This window comes from Phlebotomus papatasi, chromosome 3 (assembly GCF_024763615.1).
Source record: "Phlebotomus papatasi isolate M1 chromosome 3, Ppap_2.1, whole genome shotgun sequence".
In the NCBI taxonomy this organism is placed as follows: domain Eukaryota; kingdom Metazoa; phylum Arthropoda; class Insecta; order Diptera; family Psychodidae; genus Phlebotomus; species Phlebotomus papatasi.
The window spans coordinates 7,562,594-7,584,589 of record NC_077224.1 but is presented as its reverse complement, the minus strand read 5'-3'; the positions used below and the strand labels follow the sequence as shown (position 1 = coordinate 7,584,589).

Genomic DNA, 21,996 nt, shown 5'->3' with positions numbered 1-21,996 from the left:
CAGCATATTAAAAGAAATTAATTTAAGCTCTTAGGCATATAAAAGTACAACATTAACATAACCTATATTTTCTAAATTTTTCATTTTAAATTTTTAAAAATTTAGTCATTGAAACCATATTTTTACTGTATAATGGTATAATGCTATTTTGTCCTCTAAAAGTAGTCCGAAAAAATAGTTCTTATTTTTCGGACATCGGTATCAAGTAGTTCTTAAAGGGTTAAATCGAATAAAGAAGAAATAATAAATGTAGAAGCATATTTTTCAGACCTTTTAGAAACACAATTTCGTCATTGCGTTGTTTAGAATTATTGAAAGGTAATTGGGTCAAGTGAGTTGAAATTATAGAAAATTATTTATTAAAAAAAATAACCTTTTAAGATTATGAATTATGTACGGGAATTTCTCAAACGACCTCTATGTGATATCCATTTTTTGACAAAATATTATACAAATATTTGAATAATATCGAAAAAAATAAAGATAATTTTTTTTGAAGTTTAAATTTCACACTTTGTGAAACAGATATTGCTTTAGATGGAATAATTCGAAATCGTTTTCAACCTTTTAACGACGAATGGTTAATATCCAAAATGAAAAATAATTTTCTTTTTCTATACAAAGTTAGGGTAAATTACGCTAATTCAAAACCTGCTCCAAATGGAAATTTTTCGCTACTCCATATGGAAACATAATTGTTTTCACGATAAAGACAGTACTAAATTATTATATTTATATATTTTCATTATTTAGTTAATTTTGCTCCAAATAAAGTGAAAATCCATTCATATTCACAAATTTTAATTTGTTAATTTCTCAGAAACTTAAAAGTGTACCATTTTACCGTCAAATTTTTTATCGATCAACCATGTTTTCTAATGAAAAATACAATAAGGTGACTGTTGTTTTTTCGTTTTGTTTAACATTTATGTCAAATTTCTGGCTAATTTTAGTTAAATGAAGTGCTAATCTTTATTGTTAACGGTACGTGAAGTTTTCAAAAGAAATAATTACCTATTTCGTGAACAAAAAGGGTTTTTCTGAAGTGTCTGCAAATGCTTCAATAGGAAACCCAGGAAATATGATTTTTTTGGAGAGATTTTCCTATTGTTTTTAATGGGAAAGGAGAAAAGACCAGGAATAAGAACAAATCCTGCACTCAAGAGCGACTCAACGAGGTTTTGGAAGCCTTTCGTCGCGGTTTCACTTATACACTGTTTGTCTCCAATTAGAAACTTTCTCTTGTCTCCATTTGGATTAATATGTTTCCAATAGCTGCATTTTACGCTCGCGAATTTTTCTTGTATTTAAGAAGTTTTCAAATTATATTTAAAGAATTTTCACTAAACAGTAACATTCTAGAAGAGTCAAGGAGCAAATTTATGTAATTCTCTTCAGAAAAAATATGAACTTAATGTGTTGAATCTCTTGTCAAAGTTAAAGCGTCTGGAAATGGTTTTGAATTAGGACATTTACCCTAATTGTTTTTCAATAATTTGCAAATGATTTTCCCAAATATCTAAAAAGTATTACTATTTTTTTTAATTTTAGTATTTTTTTAGTAGAATAATTAGGATAGGACCTTAATTATTATTTATTGGTAAATTGCGTGGTAAAGGTTATAAATTAATGCAATCATTTGTCCTTTCCCCTATACAGATTTGAAGAAGAGTCCGATGATAAAGTGTGAATTATGTGGATCAACAACACCAACAATAAAGTGTGATCAGTGCGATCAGCATCTCTTTTGCGCTTCCTGTGACGACATGTACCATCGCCATCCTAAACGGCAGACACATATGCGAAAGGTGAAGACATATTTTTTTAAATTTAAATAATTTCCTAATACTAATAATTTTTTTTGCCCCTAAGACTGTGACGATTGGTGATCAAACGGTGAAGCCACCGTTGCCACCAAAAGGTGAACATTTGGTACCCGTTCCACCGCCAAGGCGCAATAAGAGAGGTAGTAGCTTTCGACTGGCAGGTCCAGGATCTGGACGAACGGATCAGGTACGACACTGCAACATCTCCTAAGTGAACCATATTGTGATTACAAAGTGTGATTAAGCAAACAACAAAGAAAAATGTAGAAATTTGTGATAAAATTTGGACTAATTTAGAGCAAAAACAACACTATCATAACAAGAAAATTATCTTGCTTAACACAAAAAACCCTCACGCCTCACACTTAAACTTAAAAGCAACAGCTCACAGTTAAAAGATTTCTTTTCTGTATGTTTCAACATGCAAATAAAATTTTTCCAATTTAACTTGAGAGTCTTTATGAGAGGAGAGGGTAGAAATAAACTCTTGATTTTATTGCATGTACCTTTTAACCATCAGCATAATTGAGATCTCACCCTCAGGTCAATTCGAAGACATCAATTCCGTCAAGACCACCAGCTCCTCCGAGTCCAGCTTTGTCATTGCGTGAAAAGATGAGTAGTCTCAAGAGAATTATTGCACCATCTAATCGTCCCCTACCGGATACACCACAATCCTCACGCCCTCAGACACCAAACAGTGTCAGTTCTGGCTCCGTGTTCGATAGCATTAAGAAACAACCATCAGTTGAGATGGGAAAAATTCAGAGTCACAAATCTGCTACCCTGGATCGAATGGCATTGCTCCAGGAGCGCTATCGACAGCATCAGGAAGCAATGAGAGCTGATAGCGAAAGGGGTCGTCGTCCCAGTACGACATCTAATTGGGAATTTGCTGTAAGTATAACCCTAAAGTATTCTCGGATTTCAAAAAAAAAATTAACAAATAAATCTATTCGGCAGACTCCTGTTCAGAACTCTACAGATTTCTGGGGCGTACCCAAAAAAGCAGGAAGTCTTATGACAGGAATGAACAGTGCTTCACCAGACAGTCATCCTCATCCCTTTGCATATCCATCACAAAATAATGATATGCGTGCTAGAAATCCTAATCTCAGTGCATCAGTCTTTGATCTCAGTCAGCAAGCGGGAATGCGAACGCCCAAGTATCCAAATCAGGGATGGAATCAGCCACAAATGATGCATCAGGTAAGCCACAGAAAAAAAAACTAAACTTGTCCCGAAATTGCCACAAACGAGAGTAGCCGCATTTTGTAGGGATTGATATAAGGGATATAAGATTAAAAAATTGCCAGGACGATAAACACTGGGAGTCCTTTTAAAAAAGCCTTTAACCTTCCGAAAAATCGCAGTTTTGACAATGAATTGTGCAAGAACGATTAAAACGATCTTGATGAAGTTCAGTATAGAGTAATTGTATGACTTAAACATTTTATCGATGCATACCATTCCCTCCTCTCACACTCCATTCTGATATCCCCCATACAAAATGAGAGCATTTTACCTTATAACTCCTTAGTGCGTAGAGGTAAAAAGTTGAAATTCAACGTGGGAACAAAGCTTAGGGAAGACTCTTTAACTATACATAGCACCTCCTCGCTATAGAATAGCAAAAAATGTAGCTTTGACAAACGAGAAGACGTAAAAAGACATTGGAAGAATTCCCGAAGGGCAAGGAACTATAAGAATGAAGGTGGCCGAAATAAGCATCAAAGCTATGTTAACATTTTTATTCATTTTAAAAGGTATTAAGAATGATTTTAGAGTAAATAAAGACGATAAACTATCTAGAGATTATACCATCGGAAGGCATGATCGCTCTTTACTTAAATATGCACACCCTTCACCTCCCACTCAGAGGGCTAACCCTAGGGACAAGGCACATTGTGTACCCAATCAGTCTCTGGAAATTCATAATAACGGCAGGGACTTTAGCCGCGAAACCGATTCGTCTTATAATTAGTATTTTATCCGTTTGAATGAGATTTGTCCATTAGTTATTTTAGACCACGGCTCTTTCGATTTAACTGATTGAATATAATATTGTATATTTTTTTACGTTTAATAGCAGATACTTAAATCTTCAGGAATCAAATAATTATCCTCTTTCTGAAGCAGATGTAGAAGTAATTCGCTTGTAAGAATACAAGCCACGCCTTTTGTTAGGTTTTATTAACACCTCGTAGAACCCTAACTAAAAGTGTCACGGACTAAAAGTGGCAGCCGCTGCCATTCATCGGATTTTACAAAATATTTTGATATTTTTAATTATATTTTAATATTCGAAGCTTTAGTCAGTTCTTTTCTGGCGTCTGAATCAGAAATTTCATCTCCTTGGGTACTGCATCTAAAGATTTTTATTCATTCGATGTTTTCATCTTTATCAGAATCATGGAGTAAGGGAAAGTGGTCTGCCTTTGAATGCGGCAGCCTTTGAATGATTCAATTTTTCTCTTATTTTTCAAAGCAAAAATTCTACTTTATGAACAATAGTTAATACTATTAACTATTTTCTATTAACTTCGCTTAACAAAATGGATTTTGAGCTTTGGGAAATAAGAGAAAAATTGAATAATTCCCATAATTATTCATATTTGCCAATTCAATATTTCCCATAATTCTTCTCAATAATTTGCAAAAACACTTCAATTTGTTCTTTTAAGGCTTTTATACACTAACAATCAAGAAAATTACATTTGCAGAACGTCAAACTCCCATATAAAATGCATATGGCAGCAACTGCTACTTGGTCCTTCCGAGTGCAGTTTTTTGTTTTTGCAATATATTTACATTAATATTAAATTTTTATTAAAAATTTTATAACGAAAAAATAGCCAGATAAATTCTGTACACATTCAATCAGGCCTCCAGGCGAAATGATATATTCTTCACTATAAAAAAATTAAATTGAAAACTAAATTGGCACCGGCTCCCACTAGGGTCCTTCCAAGTGTTAAACAATTCATATAATTTGTCTACCACAGAGGAATTTTTATTAAATTTTTCTGTAACTCAGAGAAGATATGTCAAAAGAGATGTAGTATTTAAATTACTGAATGTACCTCATTAATAATTTAAGGCCACGCCTCCTTTAAAGAACTTGGCTAATTGAATTCGGCAGTTTTAAATTTTCAGAGTTTAGTAAGGAGTACTATAACATCGGCGAATCTAATCCTTATTCTCTTGCTAAGGAGGGTGTTGAAATATCGTTTATGAAAATATAGGCCACGCCTTTAGTAATAGTAATAGTAATAGTAATAGTAATATTTATTCAATCACAAAAATAGGGTTCATCCCTCTTACAATTGTGATAAAGAAAAAAAAACAAGTTAAAAAACAGCAACAAAAAAAGGAGAAAGAAAAATAAAAGAAAGATTTACAGTAGTATAAGAAAGGTAAATGAAAATCAAATAAGAAAAAAAATCCAATAAGTGTTCTCTTAAGATTCAGCCTGAAAAAAGCGTCGGATGCCATCTGCAGACCTACGCAGATCACTTGGAACGGAGTTAAAGACAACTACGCCCTTTACAAATAATGACCGGTAAAGACAGTCACTCCTGACCTTAGGCACTATGAGTCCCCGAACCCTGGCCGAGCCCCCCCCCCCCCTAACCAGAAGACTCGACAGGTACTGAGGACACCCAAATATTAACAAATTAAATAGGAAGAGCACAGCTCTTAAGTTTAAGTGTGAAGTAAGGTCACAGCCAATAAATACATTTCTATGGGGAGTGATATGGTCCCGGCGATTTAAGCCACAGATATACCTTACACAATTATTGAAAGAAACTGTTAGACGACGGATGGTGTCACTATCCGCCGAAAAGAAGAGTTCTGCTCCGTAGTTAAAGAAAGGAAGAAGAAGCGCTCTCGCGAGGAGCAAGCGAGTGTCATAAGGTGTGATGTCCCGGAAGCGTCGAAGGGTGTACAAAGAATAGTTGACCTTACGGCAAATTGATGTGGCATGATCAGACCAAGACAAAGAAGAATTGAAGATTACTCCAAGGTTTTTTATCTGATCAACAAAGGGAATAATTTCTCCGTGAAGGAGTAGAGGATAAAAATCAAAAGAAGCAGTTCTCTTATAAATAACAATGGCTTGAGACTTTTTCGGGTTTAAAAGCAAACCATTCGACGACGCCCAGTGCTCAATATTAGAAAGGTTGGAATTCATATGTTCAAAAGCGCCCAAGGGACTGGTAGGATCACCCTCCACATAGATTTGAAGGTCATCTGCATAGAGATGGAATAGGCAATTTAACAAAATTGAAGGTAAATCATTGATGAAAAGGGAGAATAAAAGAGGGCCGAGTATTGAACCTTGGCCAATGCCTTTGCTTAAGAATGCAGGTGGTGAATTATTGTCACCAAATTTTACAATTTGTAACCTACCAGCAAAGTAGGATTGAATAAGGGCAACAGCGGAAGAAGAAAATTTGAAGAGACTACAACTTGTAGCAAAGGAGATTGTGAGGAAGACTATCAAAGGCCTTAGTGAAATCTAGAAGAACTAGAGTCACAAAACGACCACGGTCAATAGCTGAAGAAATATCATAATTTACCTTGAGAAGTGCGGACGTAGTACTGGAGGTTTTTATTTAAAAACTCATATTATTTATCTACCACGGACGGATTTGTATTATTTTTTCAGTAACTTAGATGATAGATGTCAAAAATATATAGTTTTTGAATTATTGATCAAGATCCTGTAATAAATTTAACACTAATAATTTTAGGCCACGCCCCTTTTGATGGGTAAATTTGGTGACATATAGTCTTTTCTTTGTATTTTCAAAGTTTAGTAGCTAGTAGAGTGTATTACAATATCCACGAATTAAAACATTCTCAGCATATCAAGAAAAGGTTGGAAGGAATTCGTTCATGAAGATACACAGGCCACGCCTCTTATTAAATTTTTATTTAAAAATTCTATTTCGTTTAGTTCGTTTAGAATAAAATAAGAGTAAAGCTTATTCAGGAGATTAAATAATGCTATCTCTCTAACAAAATGAATTAAAAGAATGTCAGTATGAGTCTCAAAGTGGACATAAGGTAAAGTGCCCTCGAGTCGACTGGTTCCTCGACTCGACCGGTGGTCAATATTTGAATGTTTGATGGTGAATTTCTATAAAATTGTCACTTATTCGTATTTTTATGGAATAATTGACCTATATTAATGTTAGATCATACGCCAAATATTAGTGCAAATATAAATAAATTGAATAAATAACTCTATCAGTCGAATTGAGGAACCGGTCGACTTGAGGGCACTTTACCTTAATCCTTGCAAGATCAGAAAGTTAATGTTAAACTTTTGATTATTTCAGACACAATCTGTGGCTCAGTTAAATTGCATGAACTGTAATCATCAAGTACCACCTCAATGGGGAGATTCTTCTCTTCATGGATCCAACATGAGTCTGAATCTACCACCGCAAGGATACTATCCTCATCCACAGCATGATGCTCGACAAGCATGGATGAGTCCCTGGGCTCCTCCGCCCGTTTATCCCTATCCTATTGGAATGGTTCCCGTGATGGCGACTAGTGAGTTATTTGTATGACCATTTCCTTAAAGATAATTCATAATTTCTGTAATTTCCAGCTCCACATCCTCCGCGTTCGAGAGCTCAATCTCGAACTCATTCACGGGCAGCTTCTCCTGCATTGAGTATAAAATCCCGTAAATCCACGATGTCTGCACGACTACCACGCCATGAGATCTATATTGGTCAGGAATATGCTGATGATGAGGATTCAGACATGGAGTTGTTCGACGATAGTCATCTGAGAGGAGTAGATCGACGAAGAGGAAGCACAAGTCACCGTGGACGTCGCCCGAGGAAAAACTCAACTCAGAGTAGTCTCGATTTTGATGAGGATACCGCAGATAGTGCGACTGGAACAGGAGTACGTCAAGCCGGTCGAGAACGTCGCGGAGGATCAGTGTCTAGATCCGTTCAGAGTGACTGGATTCCCTCGAAAAGAGTGTCCGATGCGATTCGTGAGCGAGAATTGCTGCAGAAAAATAAAGCTCAACATTCGGCGTCTCCGGAGGAATCTGAACGAGAAGCTGAAAAACCACTACCACGTGAAATTGCAAAGAAGCCGGAAGATAGGCCAGAAGAGAAGGCTTCAGAGGTGGAAGAAGAGGAAGATATCGAAGATATTATCAATAATTTGGGTGGTATAACTAAATCTTCACCTCCTGTCCAGGAACCAGAAGAAAACAATGAAGTTCAGAGTGCAGAGGAGGGACCAGTAGGTCCACCACCATCCGCTCCCGACTATGAATGGGAATGTGAATACTGCACCTACGTCAATGAGCCAAATACCAAAATCTGTGGAATTTGCTGCAAAACACCAACAAAGGCACCACAGAAGACCATCAGTGATCCAATTCCTGACATTACGCCCAGGGAATCTCCGCCAAAGCCAAATCCAGTAAAAGAGGATGTGATCAAGAAGAAAGATAATACGGAACCGAAGAAAACGACTAAAGAAATTGTGGAGAAAAAGAATGATACAGGAAATAAAAAAGGTAGGATAAGAAAAATATCCTTTTGGCCTGGCACGAAAACCAAATAAAACCATGGCAAATATTTTCCGTCCAATAAAAAAAATTACCCATCATGCGATTGTGAGTGCAAGACACAAAAAATTATCACTTTATCATGCTTTTCATCAAATCCACACAACAGTGTTTTCTCTGTACGTTTCTTGTAGTTGAATCCTTCTTTTGTTAGAATGTAATCCAAATTGCATTTTTCTTATATTCTTATCTGTGTTACTAAAAAAAGAAACAAATAGTAATTTTTGACTTCAAATAAATCAGTAATGAATAAAAATCGTGTTTCTCTTATAGGGGTTCAAAAAGTCTCAGAGTCTCCATCCCGGGATTCCGTACGATCGAAAAGTACGGCGGTTTGTGCAAATATTTCTGATTTTGATGGGAAACGCGTGTCGCCTAAAGTCAGCACCGGATGTGGTCCATCACCTCCGAAGGAAGTGATTGAGATCCCTAAAAAAGTGCCCGAGACAATGAGTCATATTGAGAAAACATCAACTGGAACATCTCCACCGCCCCAGAGTGCATCCACACAGGTGATCCATCTCTTTTTCAATCCCGGAAACTATGAATATTTATCCTAAAATTCTCTGTCTTCAGACATACGACTACTTGCCAATGAGAGAAGAAGAACCTGGTGGATCAAGTGGTGGTAAATCTAGTCATGGAGGTGATTTCAAGAGATCCTACTCAATTGCAGCGGGAGCTCTAACATCAAACACCAATCATGGGGCAAGAAGTAACATGAGTTTTTCTAGCGACACCCAAGTAAGAAGATCTAAAGAAAATAAAGAAAATCTTCAGCTATAAAGCGGAAGGTTGGTTTCTTTCTCCTTTTATCAGAGTTTACCACCAACCCCACCGAGAGAATTAAGTCCGACTCCACGTCAACGATTGAATGACAACTACTTCGAGGAAGACACCCTTGCTTATATCGATCGTGTTCTCAATTCCACCCATTTAGCTACCCAACAACTCCAGAAATCCTACAACCATCGAGATCCTTACAGGAGCTTCAACGATCTTCGTCGACCGGAAATGTATTCATCAAGAAGACCTTCCTACTTAGACTACAACAGTTCTAACAAGGTTGGTAGAGATAGGAGGAACTGGGACACACCTTTGAATTGGAACTTCTGAAATTGAGTTTTTTCTTCTGTTTTTAAAATAAATTGAAGTTTAACCGTCTTTGGATCGACTTATGGCAAGGGGGTCTCTCGAAGGTCCAAAGTCGCTATCTTTTACTGTTTGGCCTCTATGCGTGATAATATACACATTGGCAGACGGACAAACAACATGACCTCAAAAAATTCTAAATTTCAGATTTCCAACATTTTACCAAAATATAGATAGGCTTATGGTAGCTGATATTCTTTAGGTGACCTCGAATTGCGTGCAACTCAGGGTGATTGCAACTCGGAATGCGTGAAAATTCGATTGTGAGTTAAATTTTGAGGGTAAAGAATCGCGTCGAGTTGTTATCGGTCGAAATGAATGAAATTGGTTTTTCGAAGTCACCTGTAAAGAATCTGAGCTCCCATAAGCTTGTCTGAGCTTATCACTGGTCATTTTCTATTTTAAATAGTTTGAGTACAGAAGGCCAACAAAAGAAAAAGAATTCCTTGAAATCGGTTAATAAATATTAGAGATAGAGTCCGGCCCATTTGAATATAGTAAGGGTCGGGGTACAATGGGTTGGTGTAGAGACTATGGGACTCATCCTTAGAAAAATCTCAATATCAGACCCCATTTTATCGAAATCACTTTATGAACACCGAAAATGTAGTCCGGTTAAGACATTTTTGATTATAGATCGGTTCAAGGTACATCGAGGGAGGAGTGCGTCCCACTGTTGGAAAGGTCTCGATCTCAGCTACGACATATTAAAATTTAAAGAAAAAGCATCGTCTAGTTTTCGAAATATTCGGAATCGAATTTCCAAAAATCGATTTTTCGATTAATCAAAACTTTGATTAAATCGGATGAAATTGGGGTGTCATAAGGGTTGTAGTAAGGGCGGAGCATTCTCATAAATTTTCCAAACAAAAATATGGTATATTTTTTCTTAAGTGATTTTTTAGTTTTAGTATAAAACCCAATGCAATCATTTTAAAACTTTTACCAAATGAAAGAGTATATAATGTTATGTTATTAGCACAAAATTTATAATGATTGCACGAGGATAACAGTTCCTAAAACCCATATGAAAAAGACGTAAAATTCGCAATTTTTTGAATTTTTCTGACAAATTTTCTATCTTTAACATCAGTAAAATTTCAAATTCAATAAAAATATATTCTCTGTATATGTGTCTACCATTTCGTGTTATATTTATTTTTGTGGGATCCAAGGCTTAAAAATTATAAAGAATTTAAGAAAAATATACCATTTGTAAATTAAAATGCTCCATCCGTTAGTTAATCATCCTTGTGTAGTACTCAACGAGAATTTATGAAATTATGACTATTGAACAATTAATTAAATCCTGTACTATGACCTTAAATACTCAGACATTTTATAAATGACCACAAAAGCTAAGATTGTAAAAAATCTCAGCTAAAAAAATCATTTAGAAACTGTTCGTTTACGAAACTTTATTTTTTGATTCATTTCTACATTGATTTTAATGATTTTAAAGGATTTAGATAAAGGTACAAAAACGTTCTTACGATGAAAACTTTTTGAAGAAAAAATAGCGATTAAGCCTGAGAATAATGTCCCAAAACAAATTTCTTAGACCAAAAAAGGCTTCAGACTTTCTTAAAAAATCGACATAAACTCTCTCCTTATCCGAATTTAATGATTTTAGTTGATAATTTTTTTTTATACGATGATAATACGAATTGAAAATTTTGAAAATTTCTGACAAGGAAAAAGGTTCTTTTATGTGCAGTGTTTTGAAAAAATAGCTAGAATTTTAGAAGAGAAAATAAGGTTTCAAAATATTTATATTTTCTAATCTGCCGCTCAAACGGAAAAAGGATAATAAGGAACAGATGGTATTTTTGAGTTTTTTAAACCACAATTTAGTCTAGAAAAAATTCCTTACTCTTTTTATTAGATAATTAAAAAGTCTCTAGAGAGTTAGGAAGCCATTTTAAACCGAGTTTTATTGAATTTGGCGGATTCGTAAGTTAAAAGCTTACTAAAGACATCAAAAAGACTTATTCGTGAAGAAAATACCGAGAAATTGTACAAAAATTGAATGGAATGTGCCCTTTACGAGTCAGAAAATTTGCTAAAAATTCAGTATTAAATGATCTTAATTATTTTTTTAGGGCATTTTAGGGGGAAGTGAAAAACTTGAGGGATTTTCTCCTTAATGCTTCTTTACTACGACATTAGTAGCTTTTTTAAGAAAAGGTGATCAAGCATTCCTAAAGCCATTTCAAGATCCATTTATATCAAAAGCCAGTAGAGAGAGGTGGGGCTGCTTTGAGCTGTGGGGCTAGATAGTTATACGACTTTTACGCCTATTTATAAATGTAGCTGGTCCTTACAATTATTTTATTTAGATCCACAATTATTTTGTGTATCCAAATTACATTATGTTAAAATCCAGTTTCCTTTAGAAATATGCGAAAAATCGTGTAGCCTCATCTTCCTCTAAAGGCAGATTTCTTAGGTGAAAATGCTCTTACGGTGAGATAAATCTTAGTATTATTGAACAATTTTTTTTATTTTATCTTAGTTTTTATTTATTAATTTATTGAATATTGTGTAGGGAAGGGAGAGGCAATGGACCATCTGTTTTTCTTTCTCAACGCTTCTGTTTAAAGACCTTCTAGAAACCATTTGAATTTGTCGTAGTTGAACGTGAGATGGACACATTGTAAAGAAAAACTGGCGCGACGTGAATTTACTTTATCAATGGGGGTCCGGAAATCGTCGGAAGTGGAAAATCACACAGGGAAAATGCATCAACTTTCTCCAGAGCTTTTGGCTCAGTCTCCGAAACTTCATCAGTAGCTCGAGCAATATAAAGAGAGAGCCTTTTTTTTAATTGTGAATAAAAAAGGCTGTCTCTCTTTGTATTGCTCCAGCCCGGAGCACTTTTCCTATGTTTCCCACATGTTTCTAGCGTGCCGAAAAAACTTTTGAGTTTATTAGCTGTTTTCTGTCAGTGTAGAATGAATTAGTAAAAAAATATAAATGCCATAATAAATGCCAAAATATAAATGTCAACTTAATATTGAATAGGCAACCGAAAACCCGAAATTGGCAACCTACGTAGTTTTGGAGATATCTCATGAAATGTGTACGAAAACAAGGAAAAATGTACACTAAAATCGGTCCATTTTTCAGAGCTAATGTCAGCCTCCTGGCTCCAGCCACTGCGATGAAGGTTTGGAGACTGAGCCGAAAGCTTTTGAAAAAGTTGATGCATTTCCCTAAGTGATTTTCCATGTCCGACGATTTCCGGACCACCGTTGGTAAAATGGACACTTTAAAGATCCATTTAAACCTATAACATTTTTGAAAAGAAATAATAGAAATCTACAAATGAAAATTCATTCACATCGTTGCAGGGATTAGTAGATTATTTGTAAAGTGTCAAACATTTAGTTTAATAGATTGTGAATAAAATATGTTTAACTCATTAATTTTCTAGGCCCACCCGATATCCTAAAAACTTTGAAAAATTGATAGGCGATTAAAAATGTTCATCTAGACTTGGGGAAAGTATCCATGCTTGGTACAACCTTAAGCTTTGTAATGACTAGATTTTTCCTAAGTTTTAATAGATCTGACTCAGAATTATATTTTAAAAACTGGGCAATTTCGCCTAGTTGTTAAAATTAAGTCATTATGAAGCTTGGGACCGTGAAAAGCATGCGTGCTTTCCCCTATTTCGTAAGCATATCCAAAGACTTAAAGCTTTCAATTTAAATAATGTTTTGAAATAAAATATTTTACAAAAAAGTATGAAATCTTCTAAATTTTTGTTTTTATTTCTAAAGATGACAAGACGAGCTGATTCCCAGCCACCGGATCCCAATATACTCACTCTGGAAGATTTGAAATTAAAGCGTCGACAAGAAAGCCTACAAAACCCGGGCCTTGAACTAATCCGAATGCTTAGAGTAAGTTAGTAACTTATGGCTCCGGCACACCTTTTAGATGAGGAAAATTTCGTGAAGTCGAAATTCGCATCCCTTTCTTTCTCACACATTTTGCAATGTCTATCTCATTCTTTTGTTCTTCAAGTTCGATTGAGAAAAATTGATTTTGGTGTGATGTTTAAAAGAAGATGAAGAGTACGAGAGAATGAGATAGACATATGCAAAGCGTGTGAGAAAGAAAGGGAGTCGAATTTTGACTTCATGAAATTTTCCTGACCTAAAAGGTGTGCTGGAGCCATTAGGATTTCTTTAGTTCAAAGTTAATAACGTACCATTCCCCTTTAGGATGCTGAGCAACATAATTTCACTGCGGAGGAGCTTCAGGCTGCCTTGGCTCATTGCGGTGATTCCAATCCCATTGTTTGGCTACGTGAAAATTGGCATAAGCTTGTGGAAACTGTCCAGACCCTGGCTACCAAATACGGACAGGAGAGGAAGGAAAATATCATTGGGACAATATCAGCCATTGAAGCGCGGGAAGCACTTAGAATTCATCGAGGAAATGTATGGCATGCAGTTACTGAGTGCATTGAACAGAGGCAGAGGAAGTACAATGAGATATCAAGCAGGGGGAATTATCCAAGAGAAGACATTGTGACTGCTCTTACGGCTCATCATGGGAATACTGAATTGGCTCTCGTGGAATTGGGCAAAAGTCAGCTAAAGCCTTTTCTCATGAGAATCTGGGGTCCTCCAGCAGGAGCGGATAACGAGAGTGGTAATACTTTGCTGGAAAATATCCCAAGATCAACATTGAAAAGGGATACCATAGGATTGAGTGACCTCACTGTTCAGGATTATCTTGATCTCTATGAAAAACGCGAAACTGTGGAAAGTGAAAAACCTAAATCGCCAATTAGAACAGACAACTCCTATTCAAGTCTGTCTATAAATTCGTCAGAGAACCGGGAGACACAATCTGATGCTGATCAGAGTGATCTCACCAAGAATTCTAATGTCTTGAGAGACATTGAAATTCTAATTGGGAATATGGAACAGAATCAGGCAAAACAGAATGAGAATATGCTGAAGAATATTGAAAATCTTCTGGGAAATATTCTCACTAAAGTCTCTCGACCACAATCTGTGGCATCAGACTTTTCAGCAAGTAGTCATCAAGAGAGATTGCTGAATCTCAAGAGTCCACTACCACCAACCACAGCAAAGGCCAACCTGGAAGACATCACGGATGTTGTCAGTGATGTAAAACTCTTTGTTTCCCAGCACATTCAGGAAATTGTTCCAAATTTGGTGGATCAAATTGAGAAGGAACTTCAGGAGGGTACTGCTAAAGAAGACGTTCCATTTGAGGACAAACTGCTGGAAATTAATTCAACCAACGACGAAATAGTCTTCATTCCAGTTACCGAAGAGAGAAAAAACTCTATTCAGGACGAAATTATCCCTGTAAACAGCGAATTAGAAGTTCTCAGAATATCTGCTGAAGATATCAAGGGTCATCCTGAAGAAATTTCTTCTGAAAAGGCACCACAGGAAATAAAAGCTGAGCAAAACGTTGAAGTAAAATCTACAAAACCAGTAGATCAAGTACAGAAAGATCAAGTACAGAATGATAAAATCCAGAAAGATCAACAAATCCCATTTGAAGCGATAGAAAATGTTCCACGAGTGGATCAGTTACCGAAGAATGCTTCCCCGACAAAACAGAAAATCAAGAAAAGAAAGACATCAAAGGCATTAGCTACTAAAGCTGAACAAACACAGAAAAGAAATGCAATTTATATCAATGATTCGACGACTGATCATGAAGAAAATCTCGATATTCCTCCATCTCCTGTACCTCCCATTAAGATTAGCACAAAGAGTATAGTTTTGAAGAGTAAATCTGTTGAACAAAATACTCAGAATGCTCAGATTAATGAGTCATCCGAGAGGGATCAGCAAAATGAAGATAATTTGGAAGAAAGGAAGGAGAATCTAAGACAACCACCGAAGACATTTACGTCTACCATACAGATTACCCCAACTGCTGATGCACCACCAAAAACTTCAGAAGCTCCGCAATCCACCTCCAAGACAAGTCAAAATCTATCAGAACTCGTAGAAAACACTCAGAGGCTGATAAAGCAGATGAAAGAGGAGATAACATCAGATATAGCGTCTATGGATAACACAGAATACAGCTCAGATGACTATGCTGATTCATTTGAGTGGACAGAAGATGAAGAAGTTGATGAAGAAGAACAAACTGAAGAGGAATTGGAAGAACTAGAAGAAGAAGAAGAAGAAGAGGGTGAAGAAGAAGCTGAAGATGAAGGCGAGGAAGAAGAGGAAGGATTGATAGAAGAAGAATCAGAAAGTGAGAATGAAGAATGGGCAGAAACAAATGAAGAATTTGCAAACGAACCTCTGCAACCCAAAGAAGATCCTCAAGCCATAATCGTACAACTGGCCAAGCAGAGTCTGAGTCCTGAAAGTGATAGTTACGTAGAAGCCAGGGAAAATCTAGATGAAGAGATTGATCTTAAGGACAGTGAGACAATAATTAAAGTTGAAATAATTGAAAGAGAAATTCCAGTTGATGAAAATAACCCTCTGGAAAATGAAGAAGAATCAAAACTAGAGGAACAAGTGCCTGAAGAGCATGAATTGATAGAACATTCAAATGAATTAAGTAAAGATGAAGTCTCACATGAAGATCCCGAGGATGTCGAACAGTCTGTTCAAGAAGAAGAAAGTGAATCTTTGAACGATTCAACAGAAAAAACAATGAAGATAATTCAAATTGAAGATTCTGATGATCAGATTGTACGTGAAGAGTCTTCAGGAGACAATCCTGTTAATCAAGATACAATTCTCGTTGAGTCATTGGTAGAAAATTATGTCACAACTACGGATAGTTCACCATTGCCGAACGAATCACTTGAGATTCCATCGAATCCTTTGGAAGATAACGCAGAGAATATTGAGAAACATCCAGAGGATAGATTAGAAGTGACATCACAAGAAGTCCCAGCCAGTCCAACTCAATCAAATGATAAGATAGAAAGAGAAGAGATTAGATCAGTTGAAGCGTTAGAAGAACCACAAATAGGATCTGTTAACGAATCTTCTGTTGAAAATGAAAAGATGAATGAAGATGTCCAGGAATTGAAGAAAACTGTTGAAACTGAAAGTAATAACAACTTACAACCTGAAGAAAAGGTCTCACAGAAAGAAAGTCTTCCAGTTATCCATGATCAAGGATCGGAAAAGATCGTATCAGAAGGAAATACAGTTGAACAAGATCTGATACAAGTAGCAAAACTTCAATCTGGCGAAGAAAACGGTAAAATTGAAGACCCTATTCCAGAATCAAATGCAAACAATGTAGTAGTAAGAGAAGAGTCGAAAGATTCTAATCCTGTTATTGGCAATAACGATTCGGAAGTAATAGTGAAAGAAGATCTGATGATTCAAGAAATAGTACAAGAAAAACCGATTCAAAATAACGAAGAAAATGAGATTACAAATTCTCCTTCTGCCACTACAGAAACTGATTTAAAGCATGAGCAATCTCCACCTAGTGGGACCACAAAAACTGGAACTGAGGTCAAAGGATCGTCTCCTAAAGTATCCCCATCAAAGGAAATTCCAAGAAAGATTCCTGTAAGGAAGAAATCGATACCTGGACCTCAACCAACAGCTCGGGTCACCAGATCGAATAGCATTAAAGCCATTCAGGCAGAGTTGTTCAAGAAGGTGGAAGTTAAGCCGAAATTGGAACCAAAGGCCAGTAAATCCTCAAAACTCGTTCCACCGAAACCAGTACCAAAGTCTGGAATAGGAGCATTAACTAGTAAGATAACCAAACTCATGACTCCAGTCACAAATGGAAGGGGTACCTTTGCAAAATCCCCAAAATCCAGTGTGTCTCCCGAGAAGAAGCCAGTCTTGAACGGAAAGCCAACAATAGCGAGAGGTCATGAGATGAAGATTCCTAAGAAGAAGTACCATGAAACATGCTTCAGCGATGACTATCAGTCGAGTGAGGAGGATGAAAAGCCCAAAGATAGGACAGAGATTCGAGTAATAAAGAAATTCATATCTCTTCCATTAGAAGAAGAGGATTCTCAGACAACTGAGGTAGGTTTCAAGCTAGGAAGGTATCATTCCATGCAATGAATATCTTGGGTTTTCCTCTGCAGGAAAGAGCTAGGAGTTTGCTAGAAGAGGGACTTGTAGACAATTTGGCAACCGGTCAGTTGGCTGCGTCACTAATTGGACTGAAATTTGACAGAGAAGCAGCTCTTTGGGCTGCAGCTGAATCCTGTGATCTTGACCAAGCAATCGCCCTTCTGCAACAGGAATGTGAACTCTGTACTGGAAAATATCCCATGAATCAAATGATTTCCATGCTCAAGTGCACGCATCGCTGTTGCCACGAATGTGCTAGGAATTATTTTACTATTCAGGTACTTTATTGAAGAAAATCCTTATGTTCGGGTATGGACTTTGAACTAGAATTTGAACTTTGAACTAGAATATCTCTTTCAGATTACAGACCGCTTAATCGTGGATTGCGTTTGTCCATTCTGCAAAATGCCCGAATTACATGGGAATGATGTGTCTGAAGATGATATCCTAGAGTACTTTTCTAATCTCGACATCCTGCTAAAGAGTATCCTCAGTGAGGAAGTGCATGAATTATTTCAGAGAAAACTGAGAGATAGAACTCTAATGCAGGATCCTAATTTCAAATGGTGCATTCAGTGCTCTTCGGGCTTCTTTGCAAGACCACGCCAGAAGAGGCTCATTTGTCCAGATTGTGGATCTGTTACATGTGCCACGTGTAGGAAAACGGTGAGTTTTAGTTTTAGTCTAAAGCATTATCCAGATGGGCAAAATATTTACTCTCTCAAAATATTTTTGCTATTTTACACACTAGAATAGGCGAGAGCTTAAAATTTTTTTTTATTGAAAAAAGTTAAACGCTCTTGAACTTTGGTGCTATAATAGAAAAATATTTATGACAAAAATTGCTTTCCACGCTCAGAGTGATTATTACGCGAACTATTTTCTTGGCGGGAACAACTTTCGGAAAGATTTCGGAATAAAATTTTATGGATATACTGTCAACACTGTCAAAGCTGTCAAATGTTATATGATTGCGCGGTAAAAGAAAAATAAAAACAAAGATTGATTTTCGATATTTTTAATAATTTTTCGTGAAAATTGAAATGAAAGCATTAAGTACGCGCGAGCAGGAGTTTATAATAAATGAAGTGCGTGAAAACCCTTGTATTTGGGACCTTTATTGCCCTGAATATCGTAATGTGGTCGCGAAAGATAGAGTGTATGGAAAAATAGCAAAGAAACTTCAAAAACCACCCGAAGAAATTATCAAGGCATGGTCTGCGCTGAAGGAAAAGTACAAGAAAGAAAAGGAAAAGGAGAAAGCATTGAAACCACGATCGGGGGCAGCAGGAGGGAGGAAATACATTATCAAGTCTTGGGACCTATTTGAAAACATGACATTCCTCGACAAAATTTTTGATAAAGAAATCTACTGAAGAATCAGGTAATTACTATTCTATTAATTTAGCTATTTCCATATTTTTTGGGAATTGTGTTTTTTTCAGTTTCCGTCGTATTTCTTGAGAGAAAGGCTGGGATTTCCTCTCAAATAAAATCAGATATCCTAGAGCTGGATTCTCATTTATCAAGTGATAACATAATTCTACTTGATAGTCCCAGGGCTGTTGAAAATAGTTGTGATCCAATTTGTTACCAAACTGTTGAAGAGATTCCCTACCAAGTGTCCAACCGAGCTCGTGAATATTCAAGTCAGAACCCAGGACAATCTTTTGGATCTTCAAATTGCACTCTCCCAAATCAAGTGTCAACTCAAATTTCCAATAAAGTTTCCAGCCAAGCTTATAAACCTTCTACTCAGACAAAAGGGTCTTCTTTTGAGACTCCCATCACCATGTTTCCAGTACACGTGTCTGTTTCGACATCCAACAGAGTGCCCAATCAAGCTACTAAACCTCTAAATCAGACTGCAGGCTCAGCTTTCGCTAGTTCAAGTAACACATTTCCAATTTCGCGTTTTATTGTTATAGTTTTATTGTGACAGATATACTATAAAAAAGCTCAATTTGTTATAAAAAAGCACCAATTTTTTTTTCAAATATTTTGACAGGACTAAAATATTTTGCTCATGTGGATAAGGCTTAAGTCTAAATAGATCTAGATCTTTCGGTGTTACAAAAAAACTACCTAACTTTGAAAGTGCCCATTTGCTTCGTACGATCCCAAGCTTCGTAATCAATAAATTTACCCTATATTTCAAAATTCAGAGTTGTACAAGAATCATTGAAACCGAATAAACGGCAAAAAAGTTTGTTCAGGTATCATTTTGACCATTGACGTACACGTTTCCTTTGACGTTTGTTCGGTTTCAAACGGTTCTTGCACACCTCTGTTTTAAATAACGCACCCATATTTTAAAAACTAAAAAAATGCTCTGTTTTTTTTTTGAAAATTTTTGTTTTAGGAATCTAACCTTATACGATCTTCTTTTTTGAGGTTATACTATACCATACTTAACCTTAAATACAGATCTTAGAACTTAGAACAACGTCTTCACAAGTTAAGAAAATTACATCAAAACAAGCATTACAAAATATCTATTCACCCGAGTAATTGTCAGTAATTTAGCTACTATTTTGACGATATATTTTTTATCAATTACTAATCTGAACCTATACAGAATATTTTTTAGGTAATTTTACAAATATTTTTAAGTTAAATATATTATTACCGTTTTTAGAATAATTACATTTTAGGTTTTTTGTTTGTAATTTTAATGGATTCAATTCTATTTTAAGATTTTTTAGATTAAAACACATTTAAACTTCTAGGTTATGTTCTTCATTAGGATAATTTTCAGAAGTTAAAGAATGATAACTATTATTTAAGTTGGGCCTAACCCAAAATCAGAACAAAATTTCCATAATAAAGGTAATTCTCTTATTTATCTGATGTTCGTTAGCAAAGTGAGGTTATATTAAGCATACCTCTTTCAAAAATCCTAGGCAGAAATATATGGGAGTTGATCTGTGTGGCATCCACAGATGTGACTAGGATATTCCCTGGGAGTTCTTGTAAAAACTCCTTTATCCTTTCGAAAAATATTATTTTGGGATCGAATTACTCAAGATCGGCTAAAACGATTATGATGAAATTTGGTATGAAGCCAGTGTATCACTTAACCTATTTAGCCATGGATACTACCCCTTCCCCCCACCCCTCCTTTCAGTAGCCCCCATACAAAATGTGGACTTTTTTCATTATAACTTTTCTCTGAGAACAAGTAAAACGCTGAAACTTGGCTTGAAATCAAGATTTTTGAAAGGTTCCTTAACCATGTATATAGGCTCCTCCCCTTTCCACTCCTTCTTATAGCTCCCATACAAAATAATGTCTTTTTCCACTGTAACTTCCTTGTGAAAAGAAGTAGAAATCAAAAAGTAGAAATCATGATCAAGGGTAATGGCAGGATTTTTAACAGTGTATTTATACCTTTCTCCTCACCACTCTTTACACCAGTCCCCATACAAAATGGGAACTTTTTTTCACTATACTCCTCTGAGAAAGCTGAAACTCGGAATGGGAACAGGATTTATGGAAGGCTATTGATTCTATTGAAATCAATGAATACAATGAGGCTAAATATCTCTCTGTAACATATTAATAATATCCAGAAAATGTATATTAACTTTTTATAGAGCCATATAACTATTTTATACAGTCCAACGAGGTCGATCAAAACGCCCCTTGAGGTGGTTCTTGAAACTTTTTTATAGGTACTGCATAGTCCAACTAACTTTTCAGTTAAGACTACATTGATCAAGATTGATTGAGGAACAAGGGAAACACGGAGAAAGTTATAAGACCTCATATAACATACATATGTATTATAAGGTCATTAAAATCGGTTGAATAGTCTCGAAACTATTTTTCTTTATTTGTAAACTTTGATAACTTGGGGCGCCCCTTGCGGTCTACTTGTGAACTTCTCTATACCGTCATTTTGTAGGATTTTCCGAGACCCTTCAATTGAGTATTTATCGATCAAATTCGGTAAATAAATCTCTGAGATATAAGGTTTAAAATTTTGACTTTAACCGTCATGTTTCAATATTCTCCTACGCAGGTTATGCTTATGTATTGTAAAGACATATGCTTTTATGTCCATTTCGAGAATATGCAGTCATTTAATATATTTTATGTTGCATTTATGTTTTTTTCTTAAAAAAGGATACTAAATGCACATATTATATATAAAACATTATTTTTCTTCCACAAACCACTTTTGCCCATTGTCCTTTCTCTATTTAACGGATTATTACAATAATTTTTAAAATAATCAAGATTGCTATTTATAAATTACGATAATCTGTAATATTATTATTTTAATTAGATTGTCAGGTATGTCAAAGATACGCTTTCA

At 35.8% G+C, this 21,996-nt stretch overlaps 1 protein-coding gene across 6 annotated transcripts in view; it reads left to right on the top strand.

The window, feature by feature from the left end:
* Positions 1-21,996, top strand: part of LOC129806598 (E3 ubiquitin-protein ligase lubel) — a 39,251-nt gene that overhangs the window by 8,221 nt on the left and 9,034 nt on the right. For all 6 annotated transcript variants that reach the window (XM_055855303.1, XM_055855304.1, XM_055855300.1 and 3 more), the window contains exons 3-15: positions 1,660-1,808; positions 1,873-2,013; positions 2,370-2,723; positions 2,790-3,035; positions 7,175-7,394; positions 7,453-8,388; positions 8,713-8,951; positions 9,016-9,183; positions 9,259-9,504; positions 13,377-13,499; positions 13,824-17,624; positions 17,687-17,953; positions 18,036-18,341. In XM_055855303.1, the coding sequence (XP_055711278.1) occupies positions 1,660-1,808; positions 1,873-2,013; positions 2,370-2,723; positions 2,790-3,035; positions 7,175-7,394; positions 7,453-8,388; positions 8,713-8,951; positions 9,016-9,183; positions 9,259-9,504; positions 13,377-13,499; positions 13,824-17,624; positions 17,687-17,953; positions 18,036-18,341 (7,196 nt within the window). The remainder of the gene's footprint in view (positions 1-1,659; positions 1,809-1,872; positions 2,014-2,369; positions 2,724-2,789; positions 3,036-7,174; positions 7,395-7,452; positions 8,389-8,712; positions 8,952-9,015; positions 9,184-9,258; positions 9,505-13,376; positions 13,500-13,823; positions 17,625-17,686; positions 17,954-18,035; positions 18,342-21,996) is intronic.